This window comes from Macadamia integrifolia, chromosome 2 (assembly GCF_013358625.1).
Source record: "Macadamia integrifolia cultivar HAES 741 chromosome 2, SCU_Mint_v3, whole genome shotgun sequence".
Taxonomy (NCBI): Eukaryota; Viridiplantae; Streptophyta; class Magnoliopsida; order Proteales; family Proteaceae; genus Macadamia; species Macadamia integrifolia.
The window spans coordinates 21933345-21951407 of record NC_056558.1 but is presented as its reverse complement, the minus strand read 5'-3'; the positions used below and the strand labels follow the sequence as shown (position 1 = coordinate 21951407).

General features: G+C 42.6%; 1 protein-coding gene across 1 annotated transcript in view; it reads right to left on the bottom strand.

Annotated features, from left to right (window-relative positions):
• The window catches only part of LOC122064454 (phospholipase SGR2-like), an 83027-nt gene that overhangs the window by 32402 nt on the left and 32562 nt on the right, over positions 1-18063 (bottom strand). Inside the window, exon 4 of the mRNA XM_042628153.1 lies at positions 6836-6901. Coding sequence (XP_042484087.1) covers positions 6836-6901 — 66 coding nt within the window. The remainder of the gene's footprint in view (positions 1-6835; positions 6902-18063) is intronic.

The window sequence follows — 18063 nt, the reverse complement described above, 5'->3', positions numbered from 1 at the left end:
TTAATGACAAGAGAAGGAAGGAATATACAAAGGGGAAAAGGGGGTGGGGGAGAGGCTAACAACTAGCCAACGAAGGGGAGGAGCTCCGGGGAGAGGAGGAAAACAATTACAAACCAAAAGGGGCAAACCCAACATCAGGGGGGGGGGAAGTAATAAAATAGAAGAGGGAAGACCCCATGAGACAACAATGAGCCTATTCCTTGGGGAATCCCTAACGCTACAACCATGAAGAGAAGAAAGTTTAGAGCTAACCTCAAAATAGATGGCATTTCAAATCTTGTTGAAGGATCTAGAGTTGGGCGTCCATCAAAGATTTCGCTCCATCCAGATGAGGTTAATGGTGGCACAGAAGACAGGCTTTCCTACTGTATCAAAAATAGAATGACCTCCAAAAGTCATGTCAATCCAAACCCACTCCCTACTAAGATGAAGAGCACAATGTCTAGCAGGCCAACAGTTTCTAAGGACCCTCTTCCAAATGACAGAGGAGAAAGGGCAAGAGAAGAAAAGATCAACATCTTTGTTTCCATTTCAGCACAGACAACGAGTGGGGACTTGAATGTGCTGATAGGTAAGAAATACCTGGGTGGGAAGGCAGCCAGAGAGAGCACGCCAAGAAGTGAAACTGAGGTGGGGGATATGGCCTTTAAACTAGACAGACTTGTTCCAAGGTACAGTGGGACCCCTTGATCTGACTAAATCCCACAGTGAATCTCTGGCAGGGGATGCAGGCTCCTCTAGTCCTATGCGTTTATGTCCCTCCACACAAAATGGTTCCTTATCATGCCATTCAAAGGGCCACAGTACCGAGCAAAAGAATAAGACTTTATTGACCAGGTTTGTTTCGATCAGGCTATGCAGGATTTGGGCTTTAATTTTGAATTGGTTTAATTTGTAACGATGGCCACTCCTAAAGCCAACTTATTGGGTTATATGGGCAAAATGAAAGAAAAGGGAATGAGTCAATGTAGAAATCAGATAAAAAAGTCCTTTAGGTATTATACTGTGAGCAAGAGAAGTCACACCAAGAGAAGTATTGACGCCTTGTCATACTGATAGTCTTTAGATATCTGAATAAAGAATTATTTTGGGTCTTTTAAAAGAGAAACCCTAGGCCATGGCAAGGGGCAGTTGTTTTCTCTTACTGCTACCCTTCGCCTCATCCCTTTGATGCTATCTAGGCATGTTGCCATTACTTTTCCACTGCCTCATGCTCTGTACCTGTTCCACTTCCATCTTTAGTCCTGAACTCTGCAGAACAACACTTAGTGCATAGAAGCTAAATTGAAGAAATTAGATTCCCCTTTTTTCTAGTCTGTGTGTTTTAATTCAACTGAAAATCAGCATCTCCATTACATACGATTATTCTGTTAAAGACTTAAAAGTCAGATCACCTACCCTATTCGGCTATTCTATTTGTTGCTATTTATCACACTATAATAAAATTTCATTATTTTACTCACTGCACACAACTTTTCTCTGTCATTAACTAATTATTATAGTTGATTGATCTCCTTCTCCAAGAAATCAATCTGCTGGCCTACAGATGTAGATTGATTATTTCTAATCACACCGGCCAAGATAAAAGCAAAATCCTTTTCTTTTTGTGCCCCATGATCTATACTTATATAGGACCCTGATTCTCACTCAGTTTAAATTATAGACCATTGTGCTAACTTGATCAAGCTCTTGAAATTTCTCTCAAGTCTGGGATTACAATTCCTATTTGAAGATGGATTACATTGTCATCATCCTGATAGGAGTACAATAACCTGTCCTAGTTTGATTAGGGCCCTCAACTCTCAATCGCATTGGAATTTGGACTCCTTGTCCGTTCAGGATTCGCCGTTACCCTTTTCAAGTTGTAGTACAACTAGGAACCCAATCCCTTGTCACGTCTTCACAGATTGGCGAGCCATCTCTAACTGCCTCCCTACGCAGCCTTCCTCATTTACCGGCACATTCAGGTCCCCTCTTCTTTCCGCCTCTACTAGAACGGCACCAAAGATGTCGATCATATTTTCTTCCCCTGCCCCTTCTCTTCCTCTATCTAGAAGAGGGTCCTTAGTTCATGATGGCCGTCCCATAGGAGAATTCTCCCTTTAGCAAGAGAATTGATCTGGGTAGACAGATCCTTAGTTCATGATGGCCGTCCCATAGGGGAATTCTCCCTTTAGCAAGAGAATTGATCTGGGTAGACATGACTTTTGGCGGATCCTCCATTTGCAAGACTGTATGAAAGCTTGCCTTCTGTGCCACGATCAACCATATTTGGATGGAGCGCAATCTCCACAGATGGTTTTTCAACTCTCGATCTTTTGATAAGATTTGGAAGGCCATCTACTTTGATGTTAGCTCCAAACTTGGCTGCCTTTGCCATCGTCCGTTTTTTGACTCCTCAAGGAACAACAGGCTCACTGTTGTCTTCTGGGGCCTCCCTATTTCTATTATTATCCCCCCTGATGTTCCCTTCTCCTTTTGTTGGGCTCTTTGCCCTCTCTTGAAAGCTTGCGCCTTTCTTTGGGCTCCCCTCCCTTCCCCTCGTATATTCTTCTTCCTTAATTATGTATTTATTTAATCCAAAAAAAAAAAAAGGAACCCAAATCCTAGTACAATTAGGATTCTCCCCATTCTTCTACTACAATAAATGTATTCCATTGAGGCTCAGGACAGTAGAATATTCTCATTAGAATCAAATGGTGAATTATTTCCAAAATCCTTCTTGATTTTGAGCCCTAATGAAAATATTAGGGACCTCCTACATTTCAGGCCTTTCAAGCATTGTTTAATAAGAAAACAGATACTATTGGCATCAATAAAAAGAGCACAACGGCTCTTGTGTCATCTTTCCCAGGTATGATTAATGCACATCACAAACAGGGAAGATTTATTTGTCAACTATCAATCTACCAAGAAATATAAAGCTAGTTTCTTAGGCTCCCAATCAGGTATCTTGGGCTGCCTTTAATTCCTGCAAGGCTCACTGCTCACCCCTGCTTCCCTATGTTGGATCTCATCAGAAAGTGCCTCCAGCTATGGAAAAGAAGGCTTCTATCATTTGCTGAGCATCTTGAGCTTATTAGATCTGCTCTCTAAGCCTCCTACATCTACTGCTCTAGAACTACATGGGCTGCCCAAGTCCATCTCTTCAAAGCTGGAATCCATATTTGTTGCCTTCCTCTGGAAAGGGAGTGAATCCTCTAGATTCCTCCGGCCCCTTTGTTGGGCTATGGTTTGCCTTCCCAAAATGGAGGGAGGATTGTGCCTCAGGTGGATCAAGGATGTTAACTATGCGGGAACCCTCAAGTTGATCTGGCAAGTGGTCTCTAAGAAGAAAAGCATTTGGGTGAATTGGGCTTACTCTAATATTCTCAAGTAGGACACTTTTTGGTCTGTGCACATCCCCTTGGATGCCTCCTGGGTGTGGCGTAAGATGATTTCCCTCAGAATTATTACTTGTAGAGTTATTTCATCTCGGATTGGAGATGGTTCCTCCCCCTTTCTCTAGCTTGACCCTTGGCACCCAATGGGGATTCTCTCCCATATCCTCAGAGCTCGGACCATCCATAGCTCTAGCAAGGATTAAAGTATCGATATCGGTCGCCTTACCGATTGGACAAAATTAAGATCCTTATCAGAGGGTGTCGTATCGTATCGGAGATACACTAAGATACGCATATAAATGGATAGGAAACACTTTTTTATACACTTTTGCATTAAAAAATTGTTAAAAAAAGCTATATATAACATGTATTATGCATAAACAGTAAATTGAGAGTATCGCACTAAGAATCTAAGGTTTATAGTTGTCCCATAAATGTAAAATCCTCGTTCCCAACCTTGATTTCCACTTTAGTTAGACAAAAAAATGGTTGGCAGCAACTTTGGAACAAAAACACCTTAAAAAATTGTGTTTTTGTGAAAAATTACCCATCTTGGCCATTTTATGACCGTATCGGTAAGTATCAGTGTGTATCGGTCGATACATACCAATACACCGATACATACCAAATCGTACATTTCACTTCGATTTTCAATTTCTATAGAGTATTGGTACGTATCGGTGTGTATCGGTGGTGTATCGGTGAGTATCGGTATTTATCGTAAGATATGTATCGATACAAAAGAGTTTTAAAATTCCATGTATCGTATTGGTCCGTATCGTATCGATAAGGGCCGATCTGGATACACATCAGCCTATACGGTACAATACAAATCGACACTTTAAACCGTGAGCTCTAGGCTCCCAAAGCTTGCCAAGGTTGCTGATATCCTATCTTTAGGATCATGGTCTCCCCCGGCTCATTCTTCTCAGATGGTAGAGATATGGAATGCTTTTCCGGTCATTCCTTCTGCTGGTCTCCCAAGAAGTGACACCCTTCTGTGACCCACTCCCTAAAAGGGCTTTCTCAGCTAAAGCGGCTTGGGGATTTGTCCAATCTCAGGGCCTCTCACCCCCTTGGCATAAGCTCATATGGTTTAAGCATCATATTCCTAGGCAAAGCCTCATGGCTTGGAGAGTCTTCACGAATGGTCTTCCCACGCAAGCTTTCCTCATTTAGAGAAGGATTCAGGTCCCCCCGGCTGGCTATCTTTGTGGTTCTGAGCCGGAAGACATCAAGCACCTCTGGGCTTTAGTTCTCTCCAGGCTCTGCCCGAACAATAGAAGAATTCTCCTTTTCATAGGGAGTGGATTGGATGGATATGACCTTTCATGGAAAGACAACTTTCTATGTAGCCATCAATCAAATTTGGATGGAGAGGAATCACAGAAAATGGACATCCAACTCTCGGCCTCTCGGAAATATTTGGAGCTCCATCTTTTTTTATGTCAAAACTAAGATCTCAAAAGTTTCCTTCCCTTGTACGCCTTCCCCAAGAAATTTTCACATTGTAGCCTCTTGGGATCTTCCTAGATCTATGATCAAGACCCCGGATCCTCATTAAGATACTTCTTTTGCTTCTCCCCCTCTTTAGGGGCTTGTATGTATTTTCTTCTCCTTTGATAATGAATAATTTATTCACCCAAAAAATAAGTTTTTTAGGCTCCTTGGACTGAATAGGTGTTTCCTCATATCTTCAGCATTATGCACCTCAGATAGACCCTCACAAGAATTAAGAAATTTCTACGAACAATCCAGCATCTGCTATATAAGTATTCTCAACTCTCAAGTCCCATCCATGGTTCAAGAAGTCACTAGTTTTGGTCGAAACCGACCGAATATTTTGGATTCAACCTGAACCAGCACGAATGGGATGCGATCCTACAGGTATTCATAATTTCGGTATAAGTCCTTCATGCTGTTTCATTTCGCCAAAACGTCATGATCATGTGTATATACTCCATAAATTCAATCAACACGTTGCACTTAAATCTCATTTCAACAGGTTTCGCGTAAAACCTGCCATCAGCCTAAAAAATAAACTCAAATTTAAGTGGATTTTGGCCATTCTTCTTCAAATTCTTTGTGGAAAAAATTGTCCTAACCTCGTGCAAGTAATCTACAACCAATATTTGGTGGATTTGGGGGAGATTGGCTGAAGATTCAAACTTTGAGGTAATACCTTTTTTCCCTAAAGTATTTTTTTTGCAAAAACTAGGGTAAATATGTAGTGGTTAGGATTCAGTTTTTTATATGTTCGATAGAATTAGCCAATCTGCGACTCGACGGAGTCCACTAATTAAAATATGCTCAATTTTATAAATGTTAGTCATCATTGGCCAATCGATGGCCTCATGGTGCCTTTTTGTTTTATGTTTTATGTGTTGATCCATAGTTGCATATTGGTTACTTAGGTTATTATTATATAATAAATAATTATAAAAATTAGTTTAAAGAATTGAAGGAGGAAAAAAATACAAGACTTAGGTGCAAATTAGGAAATATCTTTCATGTTGTCATATGTTCTATCTTTGAGAAATATACAGGCAAGGTATGGCGTACACTGCCAACCTAGGGTATGAAACCAAAGTACCAATTTGAGTTTGTTTTTCAACAATCTCAAGGTCCCACTGTGTTTAGGGATGTTTAATTAGGGTCACTGCCAAGTTTCACATCAAAATATGGACAAATCCACCAACCAAAACCCGGAAGAAAGTCGACCAGATTTCGGTCAACTCCCAAAATAATTCGGTTTTAACTGGGATCGAAATCAGCTTCTTGAATCCTGGTCCCATCAGAACTGAGTCATGAAGAACAGAAATCACAGCACCCTTTCTAAATCATCAAACTGCTCACTCTTTATGGTGTTCAGCAGCCAACTGTTAGGGAGGCTCAGTATCTGAGGTGGATAGTTTAAGCCCCCTAGAAGAGTTAGTTACTGGCTTTCTCATCTTTATTAGAAAAGTTCATCACCAGGACCCAATACTTTAGTTTCATCATCTTGTTCCAATGGATGCCAGGAACGTCCAATTCCAATGCAGATGAGAGATCCCAACAAGTTTGGAACTTTATGAATATTGAATTGGAAATCTGGCTTCGTATTTTGACATTGTACACATTTTATTTTTGGGTTCTTCTTCGGACATTTATATCTTTGTAACCTTCTTGCACCTCTCAAGAAAATTTAAGATTAAGAGAGAGAGAGAGAGAGAGATTGGTTATTAAGGATATGGAAATGCAATTTAAGATAATTAAACAAATCATCAATCAAGAATAGGGAACATTCAGCCACCAAATAGTTGGGGAACAAATTCACTTCAGTGCAATTAAAGTTGATTGTAAATAATTGAAGGAGAACACCAACGGAACTTTGCTGCAGAAAGTGAAAAGAGCTTCACTGGTGGTTGTCATGTGTATGATGACATTATTATGTGTTGGAAGGGGAAACATACCTTCCCATCATAACCTGGATTCCTCTTGATAAATTTCAGATATAACAAGTTTAACTGGTTTGACACCTGAAAAGAAAATGATTTATCTTCAATTATGATAAAATATTATCATAGCTGAGACTAGGAATTTATAAGCCACGAGTCAAGAGTAAACATACTATTAAAAGTATTCCATTAAATAACTAATTAATTATATACAAAAGATGTGCACCAACTACAAAAAATATGCTCTTATGTATGGGAAGGTGGAGGAAACAAAAATTTCAATTCAGTTCGCGATTATAATTTCCAGAGTCAGTGTGCCCCAAACCTGTTCAGACACTTACGATAAACAAAGTTTAAAATAATAGGAAATGTAATCATGGCCAACGTCTAACCACAGAGGAAAAATTCTGAATTCAGTTACGGATTCTTGCTCAGACTATAATTCTCATGTAAAATATTACACATTTCTTATGTCTATCAAGCATGTTTCCATTGCACCCTCACCTTAATCAAAATGCATCAAACCAAAGCTTACAAAGCAGTGAAGTCAGTATACCATTCCATGAAATGATAATTACTCCCAATAAAAGTTTATATAAGTTTACATATTATTGATTATAAAATGAGGTGCCACTGGTTCACTACAGCAGAGAGAGAACGTGTGCCATATTTTTACAACTCTACAAATTCAATAGCTTTTTAGTTATTTTTGTTTTTATTTTTTTTTGTAAATAAATTAGCCAGCAAATGTAATTTCAGAAAATATCCTCTTCTTTTTATATCCCTTCAGGAGTGTATCTGCAACGTATATCAACATCCAAAAGAAAAGGGCTGGTTTAAACTGGGGGGAAAATACACTTGAATTGAAATACAAGGCAAGACAAATGATTCTGCTGCTTGAGAAACCATTAAAAGAATGGAGAAAAGATTAGCTGTCTGGGAAAGAAAATACTTAAATATGTTGGTGGAAGATTACATCTTATTTCAACCTTAGAAAAAAAAGGAAGATTAACTAATATTCAAAGTTCTTCGAACATATGTATCTAAGAAAATGGAGAAGATAATCATAAATTTTGCGGGATGGTGTTGATACGAAGGACAAGGTAGAAATATTGCCTTCTGTGAATTGTAAGTGTCTTTGCCAACCAAAGAAATTGGGAAGCCTTGCATAGTACAAGATCTCAGCGAGACCTCAGAAATTTCTCATTTTGACAGCTACCAAGTTGAAACCACTTACAATATAGACAAAGTGCAATATCTTGACCGAGATTTCAGTTTTGGACCAAAATCTGTCCAATATTTCGTATCAGAATATCTCGGTCGATTGCCACATGGGCCTTATATAAATAGCCCAACTCGATGAGAAATTTTGACCCAGTCTCAGTTATCTCTACTTGTTTTGACCAGTTATCCCCCAAATTGGATTTTTGCTGCATCTTTTGGCCAAATATTACCCTAAGAAGCTTGGATCAAGTGGATTTATTCCTAATGGCCAAATCTCAATCAACTAGTGGTGAAGAAAACTCCCCTAAATTGGATTTGTTCCACTTGTATTGTACTATACTACTAATCTACTATTGTTTACTCTAATGTATTTCACTCTTTCTAACAATTACTAACAAACCATGTATGATGCCTAATTTATTAATGGTTTATGATTTGATGTATTTTAATTCCTAATGCTTATTTAAAATTTTTTAATTGAATTATATGTATTCTGGTAGTACTAAAGATTGTGTGGAATAGCCTAGGGTAGAGATTGTATACAACATAGACTACTGAAGAATTGGGGAAATATGGACTTATGCCTTAATGGGCACAGTCCTCCTCTATTTATAGCAAAAAGTAGTCCTAGTCCTTACATGAGTCTAAGTAGTCCATAAATCCCATTATTACAATAACTATTCAACAGTCCCCCTCAAGTTGGTGCATGGATATCACACATACCCAATGTGGACAAAATAAAATAAAAAGATTTAGAAGTGGCCCCCCTCAAGTTGGTGCATGGATATCACACATACCCAATGTGGACAAAATAAAATAAAAAGATTTAAAAGTGGCGCCCTTCGAGTTCCCTTTCCACCTTCATGCTCGAAAACGACATCTTCATCTTCAACTTCTCCTCCGCCCTAGACAAATCCTTGGCCATTGATGGGGGCCCTTGGTACGTAGAAAAAAAGCCCATCTTCCTAAGGCAATGGGACGAATTCACCTCCTTTAGCCGATCGGAACCCACCACTATCCCTCTCTGGCTATCCCTTCCCAACTTTCCTCTTCACATTTGGTGTGTTAAGGGCCTTAGCATCATTGGCTCCCTCTTAGGCAAGCCCTTATACTCGGACAAGCGCACAAAACTCATGGTCGGGCTCTCCTTTGCCAGGATCCGTGTGGAAGTCTCGGTAGATAAGGTGTTACCCTCCTTTGTTACCATAATGGAAGGTGAAGTCTTCTCGTTCGATCAAGAAATCAAATACGACTGGATTCCCCCCTCTTTGCACCATCCGCAAATGCTCTGGACACTCCACAATGCTCTGTAAAAAAAAATTGAAGAAAAAAAAAAGAAAAAGAAAATTCCATCATTCCAGAGGGGGGGAAGCCCCATTATCACTCCTGAAGCTCCCTCCAACTGCTCCGCCTTGGCCATTCCACAATCAGAAACGTTCATCGATGTCCTCTCCTTAAAGAAAAAATTTATGAAGAAGAAAAGAGGCCGGACTTCCAGACCGCCGGCGACATCTACGGCTGCTTTGAATTCTACGGCTGCATCGACTTCTTCGCTGTTGCCTGCTGGTCCGAACAATCCTCCTAAAGGCTTTAACCACTTCTCCTGCCTGGCTTGCCCTGCTGGACCTTCTGATGCTTCTGTCCTTAATCCTTCTCTTCGCCCTTGTCCTATCACCTCTGTTGTCTTGTCTCCCTCTCATCTACAGGCCAACGACGCCTCTGACGTGCGCCATGTCGACCACTCTCTATCTTCTGTCCCTCTTCCTCTGACCCCTGCTCCCGCTTCCTGGTTCTCTGTAATCGAAAGAAATCCCTCCTTGTTTCTTTCTATCAACCTCGATCCTTCCACATGTTTCCTCTCCTTCTAAATCGTATTCCTCGGTTCGACCTGACCCTCCATTTATCCCTCTCAACCAATTCCTTCTAGTTCACCTATTATCCAAATTCTCAAAATTTCCTCCGACCCATCCTCTCTAGCTGGGTAATCTTTATAACCCGGGTGAGAGTCCATTAATCCTCCCTGACCCGATATCTGGATCATCCATCCTACCTGACCCACACCCTTCCTCCATACCCGAATCCCCCTCCCATCACCCTCTTCCCTCCTCTACCCACACCCGTAACCCCTCTCCCTCACCCAACCATCCTCTTGACGCCTACCACCTTACCACAACCCTGTAACCGCTCCCTGGCTCCTCTCTGATTTGCCGCACCGCCTCGGCTGATGTTGGCTCCTCCTTTCTGGCTTCTCTAACCATCACCTCATCCGCTTGCGTCCCTGGTCTCGCTCCTACTGCCACTGGCAATCTTCTCTCGCCTGCTTCCTTTGTCACTTTGCTTCCTCCTTCGTCGTTCTTGCCTGGCCTTCCGTTAGGACCCTTTTTTCCCCACTGCTCCTCCTTACACCTTGGAAGGCGACATCATCGGCTCTCCTCCAGCGTCAACACTTGATGCTCCTTTGGGTTCCGCCAGCCTCTCCTCTGGCTTGACTCAACCTGCCATGTCATCAACTGGCATGACTCAGGCTACCACAACATCAACCAGCCTTCTGCTGGATGCTAGTAATCATATTGAGCTCCCCTCAACCTCCATACCTTCACACGCTTTGGAAGGTGTCAGCCACGATTCGCCGCCAGTCTTGATTGTTCCCATGAGGCCATCCTCCTCACCTGATGGTAATGCTACCCTTGCCCCCCTGCGATTTGTTCCCCCCCCCCCAATAGGAGGGAGGGCCTGATAACACCTCCTGCTACTGATACTGTGACTGTTATTGCTCCCTCCAGGATTAAAACAACTGCCCCCATGATGAAGGTTTTGTCTACCTGCACCAAAGGTCTCTCTATCCACAAACCTACAACCATCACCCTTCCCTCTCCCCTCAAGGAGTATTCCCGTCGCACCAAATCCAAACCTGGTCCTTCCTCCTGCTCTATTGAGCATCGACTGCCTCCTAAATCCTCTTCCAAATGATCCCTTGGACCACCTAGAACGTTAAAGGCCTCAATTCCTCTGCAAAACAAGCCTCCATTCGCTCCCGCATCAAGTCTTCCAAAGTAACCATCTGTTGCCTCCTGGAAACCCGTGTTCTGGAAGACAATGCCCCCCATATTACCGCTCTTATTGCCCCTTCCTGGTCTTTCATTAGTAACTATACCCTCTCCCCCAATGGCCGAATCTGGATTCTCTGGAACCCTCTCTCAATTAACATCTCCCCCATTGCTTCTTCCTCCCAAGTTAAATCATTTTTCCTTCCCCCCCCCCATGGGAACCCCTATCTCTTTCTTCTCTGCAGTTTATACCCATAACTGTGCTGCGGAGGGGCTACCCCTTTGGTCCGACCTCCTCTCCTTCAACTCCTCCCACTCTTCCCTTCCCTGGGCCATGGGTGGGGATTTCAATGTTGTCTGGGCTTCTCACGAAAAGCTTGGAGGTGCCCCCATAGACTCTCCTTCCTCCGACTCTTTTAATACTTGCATTGAGGATATTAGGATGGAAGACCTCATATGGTCTGGCTCCAAATTCACCTGGCACAATCGTCGAGAAGGAGCTGACCATGTTGCTTGCAAACTGGATCTTCTTGTCAATGAACCTTAGCTTACATCTTTCCCTGCCTCCCACGCCACCTTTGATCTTCCTGGTATCTCTGATCACTCCCCATCCAGCCCCATTCTTCCTTTGGCCCTAAACCATTCAAATTCTTTGACATGTGGACCCTCCATGAAGATTTCATTCCCCTTGTCCGAGATTCCTGGGCCATTCCAACTACTATCTCCTCCTCTCCTCTCTTTTCCTTCTCCAAAAAGCTAAAGAATGTCAAAATGGCTCTCAAAGCCTAGAACTCCTCCACTTTTGGTAACATATCTTCTCAAGTTTCCTCTTGCCAAGAGAAACTTGACCTCATCCAATCCAGGCATAGACTCAACCCCCTGAACTCCTTCCTGATTAATGATGAAAAGTTAGCTGCCATGGACCTCTCGTCTCGCCTGGCCCAGGAAGAATCATTCCTCCGCCAAAAATCCAGAATCAAATGGCTTGAGCTAGGAGATTCCAATTCGGCTTACTTTCATCGTTCCCTCAAAGCCAGAACTAATTCCAACTCCATTCTCAAGCTCAACTCTCATTCGGGCTATGGCCTTCCCTTCCCCCCCAACTCCCTCAATAAATTCATCCTTGATCACCTTCTTCCTTCCCTTCGTGCCATCCCTTCAAATGATGAGATCCTCTCTGCTGTCCTTCATCACAAATTCAATACGGCGCCGGGTCTTGGTGGCTTCAGTATGGGATTCTTCTCCCCCTGTTGGCACATCATCCGTGATGACCTCATCTTTGCCATCTGTAGTTTCTTCCTCAATCCCTCCCAAATCTCTGGCATCAACTAAACCTTCCTTTGTCTCAACCCTAAGAATGAGGGAGCCCAATATATGTCAGACTTCAGACCTATCACCCTCTACAATCTTCTCTACAAATTCATTGCCAAAATCCTTGCAAATAGGATCCAAAAGGTCATCGACTCCCTTGTCAGCCCTAATCAATCTGCTTTTATTGTTGGAAGAAGCATTGCTGACAACATTATTCTTTGCTATGAGATTGTCAGAGGCTTCAATCATAAGTCTCATTCTTCTTCTGCTCTTCTCAAGATTGACATTCACAAGGCTTTTGACTCCATCCACTAGGATTTTATATCCTCTATCCTCCTTCAGATGGCCTTCCCCCCCCTTCTTCGTCCACTGGATTCTTTCCTGCATCTCCACCCCCCGCTTCTCTGTTCTCATCAATGGCAACCCGGTTGGATACTTTTCCTTTGTTGTGGATATCCGCCAGGGCTGCCCCTATCTCCCTTCCTCTTTTGTCTTTCACCAGAAGTCCTCTCCAAATCTATCCAATTCTCCATTGACCTACACCTTATTTCCCCCATTCCCAAATGTAAACCTCTCATGCTCACCCACCTTGCCTTTGTTAACGATCTCATGATCCTCTCCAAAGCTGACCCCACCTCCATATCTAACATTATGGCTTCCCTCCATCTCTTTAAAGGTCTTTTGGGCCTCAAAATTAACCAACTCAAATCCAACCTCTTTCTTTCCAGGGTATCTAACGCCTGTCAAGCCCATCTCCTTGCCATTTCTGGGTTCTCTCTGGGCTCCCTCCCTGTTAGGTACCTTGGTCTCCCCCTTCTCTCCTCTTGTCTTTCTTTTCACCATTGCTCCCCCATCCTGGATTCCATCAAGAAGAAACTTCGGCTTTGGAAAGGCAAGCTCCTCTCCTACGCAGGTCACCTTGTCCTTGTCCAATCTGTCTTGCAATCTCACTACCTCTACTGGACCGGCATTTTCTCTCTCCCTGCCTCCACATCCAAAGCCATCGACTCCCTTCTCTATGCCTTCCTTTGGAATGGATCTGACACTTCTAAATTCCCCCATCCCATGAGCTAGTCTAATATCTGTTGGCCTAAATCTGAAGGCAGTCTGGGCCTTCGCAAAATCAAAGATGTCAATTCCTCGACCACTCTCAAGCTCATTTGGAAGATTGCTTCTAGAAATCGTAGCATCTGGGTCTCTTGGGTTTATTCGGTCCCCCTCAGGAATGATCCCTTTTGGACAGTCTCTCTCAACCCGGATGCTTCCTGGATTTGGCGTAACATTCTTAAGCTCAGGCCCCTTGCCCTTCCCTCAATTTCTGTACCATTGGCAACAGCTCCTCCACTTCCCTTTGGCTTGACCCTTGGCATCCTGATGGCATCTTCCGGCCCCTTGTCTCCCCCAGGATCATCTCTTCCTCTGGATCCTCTAGATCTGCCACTGTGGCCTCTATCTATTCCCTTGATGGCTGGTCCCCTCCTCCCCTCCCCCTCCCCCTCCCCCTCCCCCTCCTTTGGATAATCTCTTTTCCTCCCACCCCCCCATCCCCTGGTCACAAAGGTTTCGAGGACCAGGTAACCTGGTTGCCGTTGTCCGCGGGTTTATTCTCCTCTACCTCCGTATGGAACTTCATCCATTCCAAAGACCCTTTAATTCCTTGGCGAAACATCATCTGGTTAAAGGGCACATTCCTCGTCATAGCTTCACCGCTTGGCGAGCCCTCTCCTACTGCCTTCCCACGCAGTCCTTTCTTAACTTTTGCCACATCCAGGTCCCCTCCTCCTATTGTCTGTGTTGGAACGGTACTGAAGATGTTGACCATTTATTTTTCTCCTGCCCCTTTGCCTCCATCTGGAAGAGGGTTCTCCGTTCCTGTTGGCCTTCCCCCCATCCCATCCTCCCCCTTGGCTGTGAGTGGATTTGGGTAGACATGACCTTCAATGGCTCTTCTATTTGTGACACAGTTGAAAAGCTTGCCTTTTGCGCCACCATCAGCCACCTTTGGATAGAACATAACCTTCGTAGATGGACCACCAAATCTCGTTCATTCGATAGGATTTGGAAAGCCATCTACTTTGAGGTCTCATCCAAGATTAGCCTTCTTCACCATCGTCCAGTTCATGACACCCCAAGAAACAGGCTCATTGTTGTCTCTTGGGGCCTCCCCTCATCAATCATATCTCCCACCCGGGCCACCCCCAAATGATGTCTCCTTAGCATTTTGGGTTTAGTTCCCCCCTCTCTGGGGTTTTGATCCCTTTTGGGTTCCCCCCGCCCCCTTTTTATTCTTTTCCCCTTTGTATATTCTTTCTTTTCCTTGGTAATGAATTATTTATTGACAAAAAAAAAAAAAATTTACTACTAAGTCCCTTTGTGAGAATATCTACTAATTGATCTTCACTTCGCACAAAAGGAATACAAATAAGTCATTGCTCTAATTTCTCCTTGATAAAATACCTATCGATCTCGACAGGCTTGGTCGGTTATGCTTAACAGGGTTGTGTGCAATGCTGATGGCTGATTTATTATCACAATACAGTAACATCGGCACCTAGATGGACACACCCAAGTCATAAAGGAGACTATGCAACCAAAGTAACTCACAAATCCCATGCTCGACACTTGATCTAGCCACAACTGATTGCTTCTTACTACACCACATAACCAAGTTACCACCAACAAATGTACTGTAGCCAGTGGTAGAGCGACGATCATCTGGAGAACCTACCCAATCAGCACCAGTGTATGCCTCAATTCTCATGTGATCTGTAGGAGAGAATAAAATGTCGTTTCCTGGTGCAGTCTTTTAAGTACCTAAGAATCTGGTTCACAGCATCCATATGTGAGGAATAAGGATCTATTTGTCGTAGGAGGTTACAGCGAGGATGGAGATCAGTTGCAGAGGTTATGTCGACTGTTGCAGGTGATGAAGAGGATGGTTGCAGCGATCGACGGTTGCAGGCGAGGGGCGATCGATGGTGAAGAGGTGAGATGTTGCAGGCGTGAGGTTGGTTGCAGCAGGGATTGAGTTCGTTTGTAAAGGTGAGGTTGAAGGTCGCAGGTTTGGGAGGACAAAAGCTTCTTGATGAAGGCTACAGAGGTTTCTTGGCTGGCGAAGCAGGGTTGCAGGTTTTGGCATAAGGCTACAATCGATGCTGTCGAGGTGCAGGTTTGTGCAGGGCTTGAAGCTGGCAATGCAAGATTGCAGCGTGATGCAAGGCTACAGTCAATGGGCTTGAGGGTATTGGCAGTGGCAGGGGAGGACATGGAATTTGGCTCCGACTGTGAGGGCTAAAACGTAGAGTAGGAAGAAGAAGGGGATGGACTGGGTTTTTTTAGTTGGTGATCAAACCGGCTCTGATACCATGAAGAATTGGGGAAATATGGACTTGTGCCTTAATGGGCAGAGTCCTCTATTTATAGCAAAAAGGAGTCTTAGTCCTTACATGAGTCTAAGTAGTCCCTAAATCCTATTATTAAAATAATTATTCAACAACTACCAACCAAGGGTCTGAAGTCAAAATACCATTTTGGGTTTGATTTTTTAAAATCTAATGTTTCCAATGCATTTAGAAGGCTTAAAATAGGTTGGATGACAAGTTTTAGGACCGAAATTGGCAATATGGCCACTGAAACCCAAACCCCAAAACTTGCTGGAAAAAAATGCCAGGTTTCAGCAAGATCTCCATTTCAGGCCTGACCAAAACCATGCCCAAAACCGAGACCTCGAACATTGGTATATTGATAAATAATACATTGTTAGTAAAATATTCATTGAGAATTAGCATGGAAAAATTATTAGTCAATGTCGTTAATAGTAAATAAGGTATCCAGCAAATGATGGGATGCTAGAACAACATATAACCGCTGTGGACGAATATAATGAAGAAATTCTTTATTTCTCTAATGAAATAAAATCTTGGAGATGGCTCCAATGTTTGATTGGGAGTACATCAAGGTAGGTGACCAGCATCTTGCTATCTTATTTCCACTTGTATGTACCCTGGTTCTTACCATTTAATAATACATGGAATTCAGTAATAGTGTATCAAGTTGGAACTCGTTCTTTAGAAGAAGTATGCAGGGTTGGGAAATTGATGATGTCGATGATTGCTATAATTGATCTATGTGACAAAACCAGATCCGGATAACTAGGATCGGTAAAGAAGAATCTTAACTCAATTGTCAATATTCTACCTTGAGCAGGGCATATACATTAAATGAGGAATTGACTCCTTGGAGGCATGATCGAATACAACTAAGGTAATAATTGTTGGATGGAGAGAAAGTTCTAGAGTATTATAAGGACCATTAAGACCCTTAAGGACCTAAGGACCCATTTGGAATCTGAGACCTTCCCTAAGACCAATTATACAATACTCCCCCCCTCAAGCTGGGGCATTCATATGCCCAACTTGCAGATAATATGAAGAAACATCTTACTACTAAGACCTTTAGTAAATATATCAGGCAATTGTTCACTACTGGGAACAAAAGGTACAGTTATAAGACCCAAGGTTCATGGTATCGAGTTTCGACCCTTGGGGAGAGCGAAATTTTGGTTGAGACTTGAGAAATTTCGAGGAAACTAGGGAATTTTTCCCGATTGGGGTCGAAACTTTGGTAAAGTTTCGACCCCCCAAAATGTGTTTTTTTTGCCTGATTTTTTCTGTACTTCCTATTTTAGACATTTCTAACACATTCACATAATTAGCTTTATGGAAAAAAACACTAAAGTCATACTTGCGGGGGTGAACCAAAGTTTAGTAATGTACGTTGAGTCGTTGACTGAAAGTCTAAAACTATACTACATATGTGCATAGTCTACAATCAACATAAGTACATAATAATTAATGCAAAGGATCCAAAATAAATAACAATATCACATAATTGTGAGTTATCGCTCAACACTCCACTCAAAAATCAATTCCAAGTAGAGTGTCTTGGCGGTTCCAGTCCACAAGCTGCATACCATTGCAAATGTCATAGCCTCTCCTTTGAATGCGCCACATATGAGTCCCATGACATGTTTTGGGTCCAACTGTTTTGGTAGTCCGTCACTGCCCATCTATAAGATGCATCAACAACATCAATTAGGTATCCCAACCTCGAGAATGGCCTAGTCACAGTGATAGGATGTGGATATGGCACACAAGGTTGTATGGATACCCAAAGATACTTTCAACAAAAGATGACCCACCAGGCCACCACCTGAACTATTCTTGTGTCCAAATAAAGTAAAAGATTCATCATACTGTCCATACCCACCACCATATCCAAATGAACCTGTGCTCTCAAAGGTAGGCACACAAAGTTTAGGGAAGATGAGATTTACCTTCTTGATCTCAACTCCCTTCCTTCGGCAGATTTGTTATGAATGTGCAAGATTTAAGCTTAGAATGAAGATTAGATGGCACAAGGGAAAAATCTGTAGTGCTTTCCCAAGTTTCCCACTTCATAGAGAAAAAATAGGCGGAGAGGGTCGAAATTATGAAATAAGAAGGCTAGGTTTCCCATTTAAGAAGGTTTTTATAATGGTTGACCCATTAGTCCACTCGAAAATTCCCACATTTTGGTCGAAATGCAGTAATTTTGGTCGATACTGGTCGAAACAAGTGACTTTTAAAAGTCATATGGTATTTGGTATCAGAGTCCTGGGAT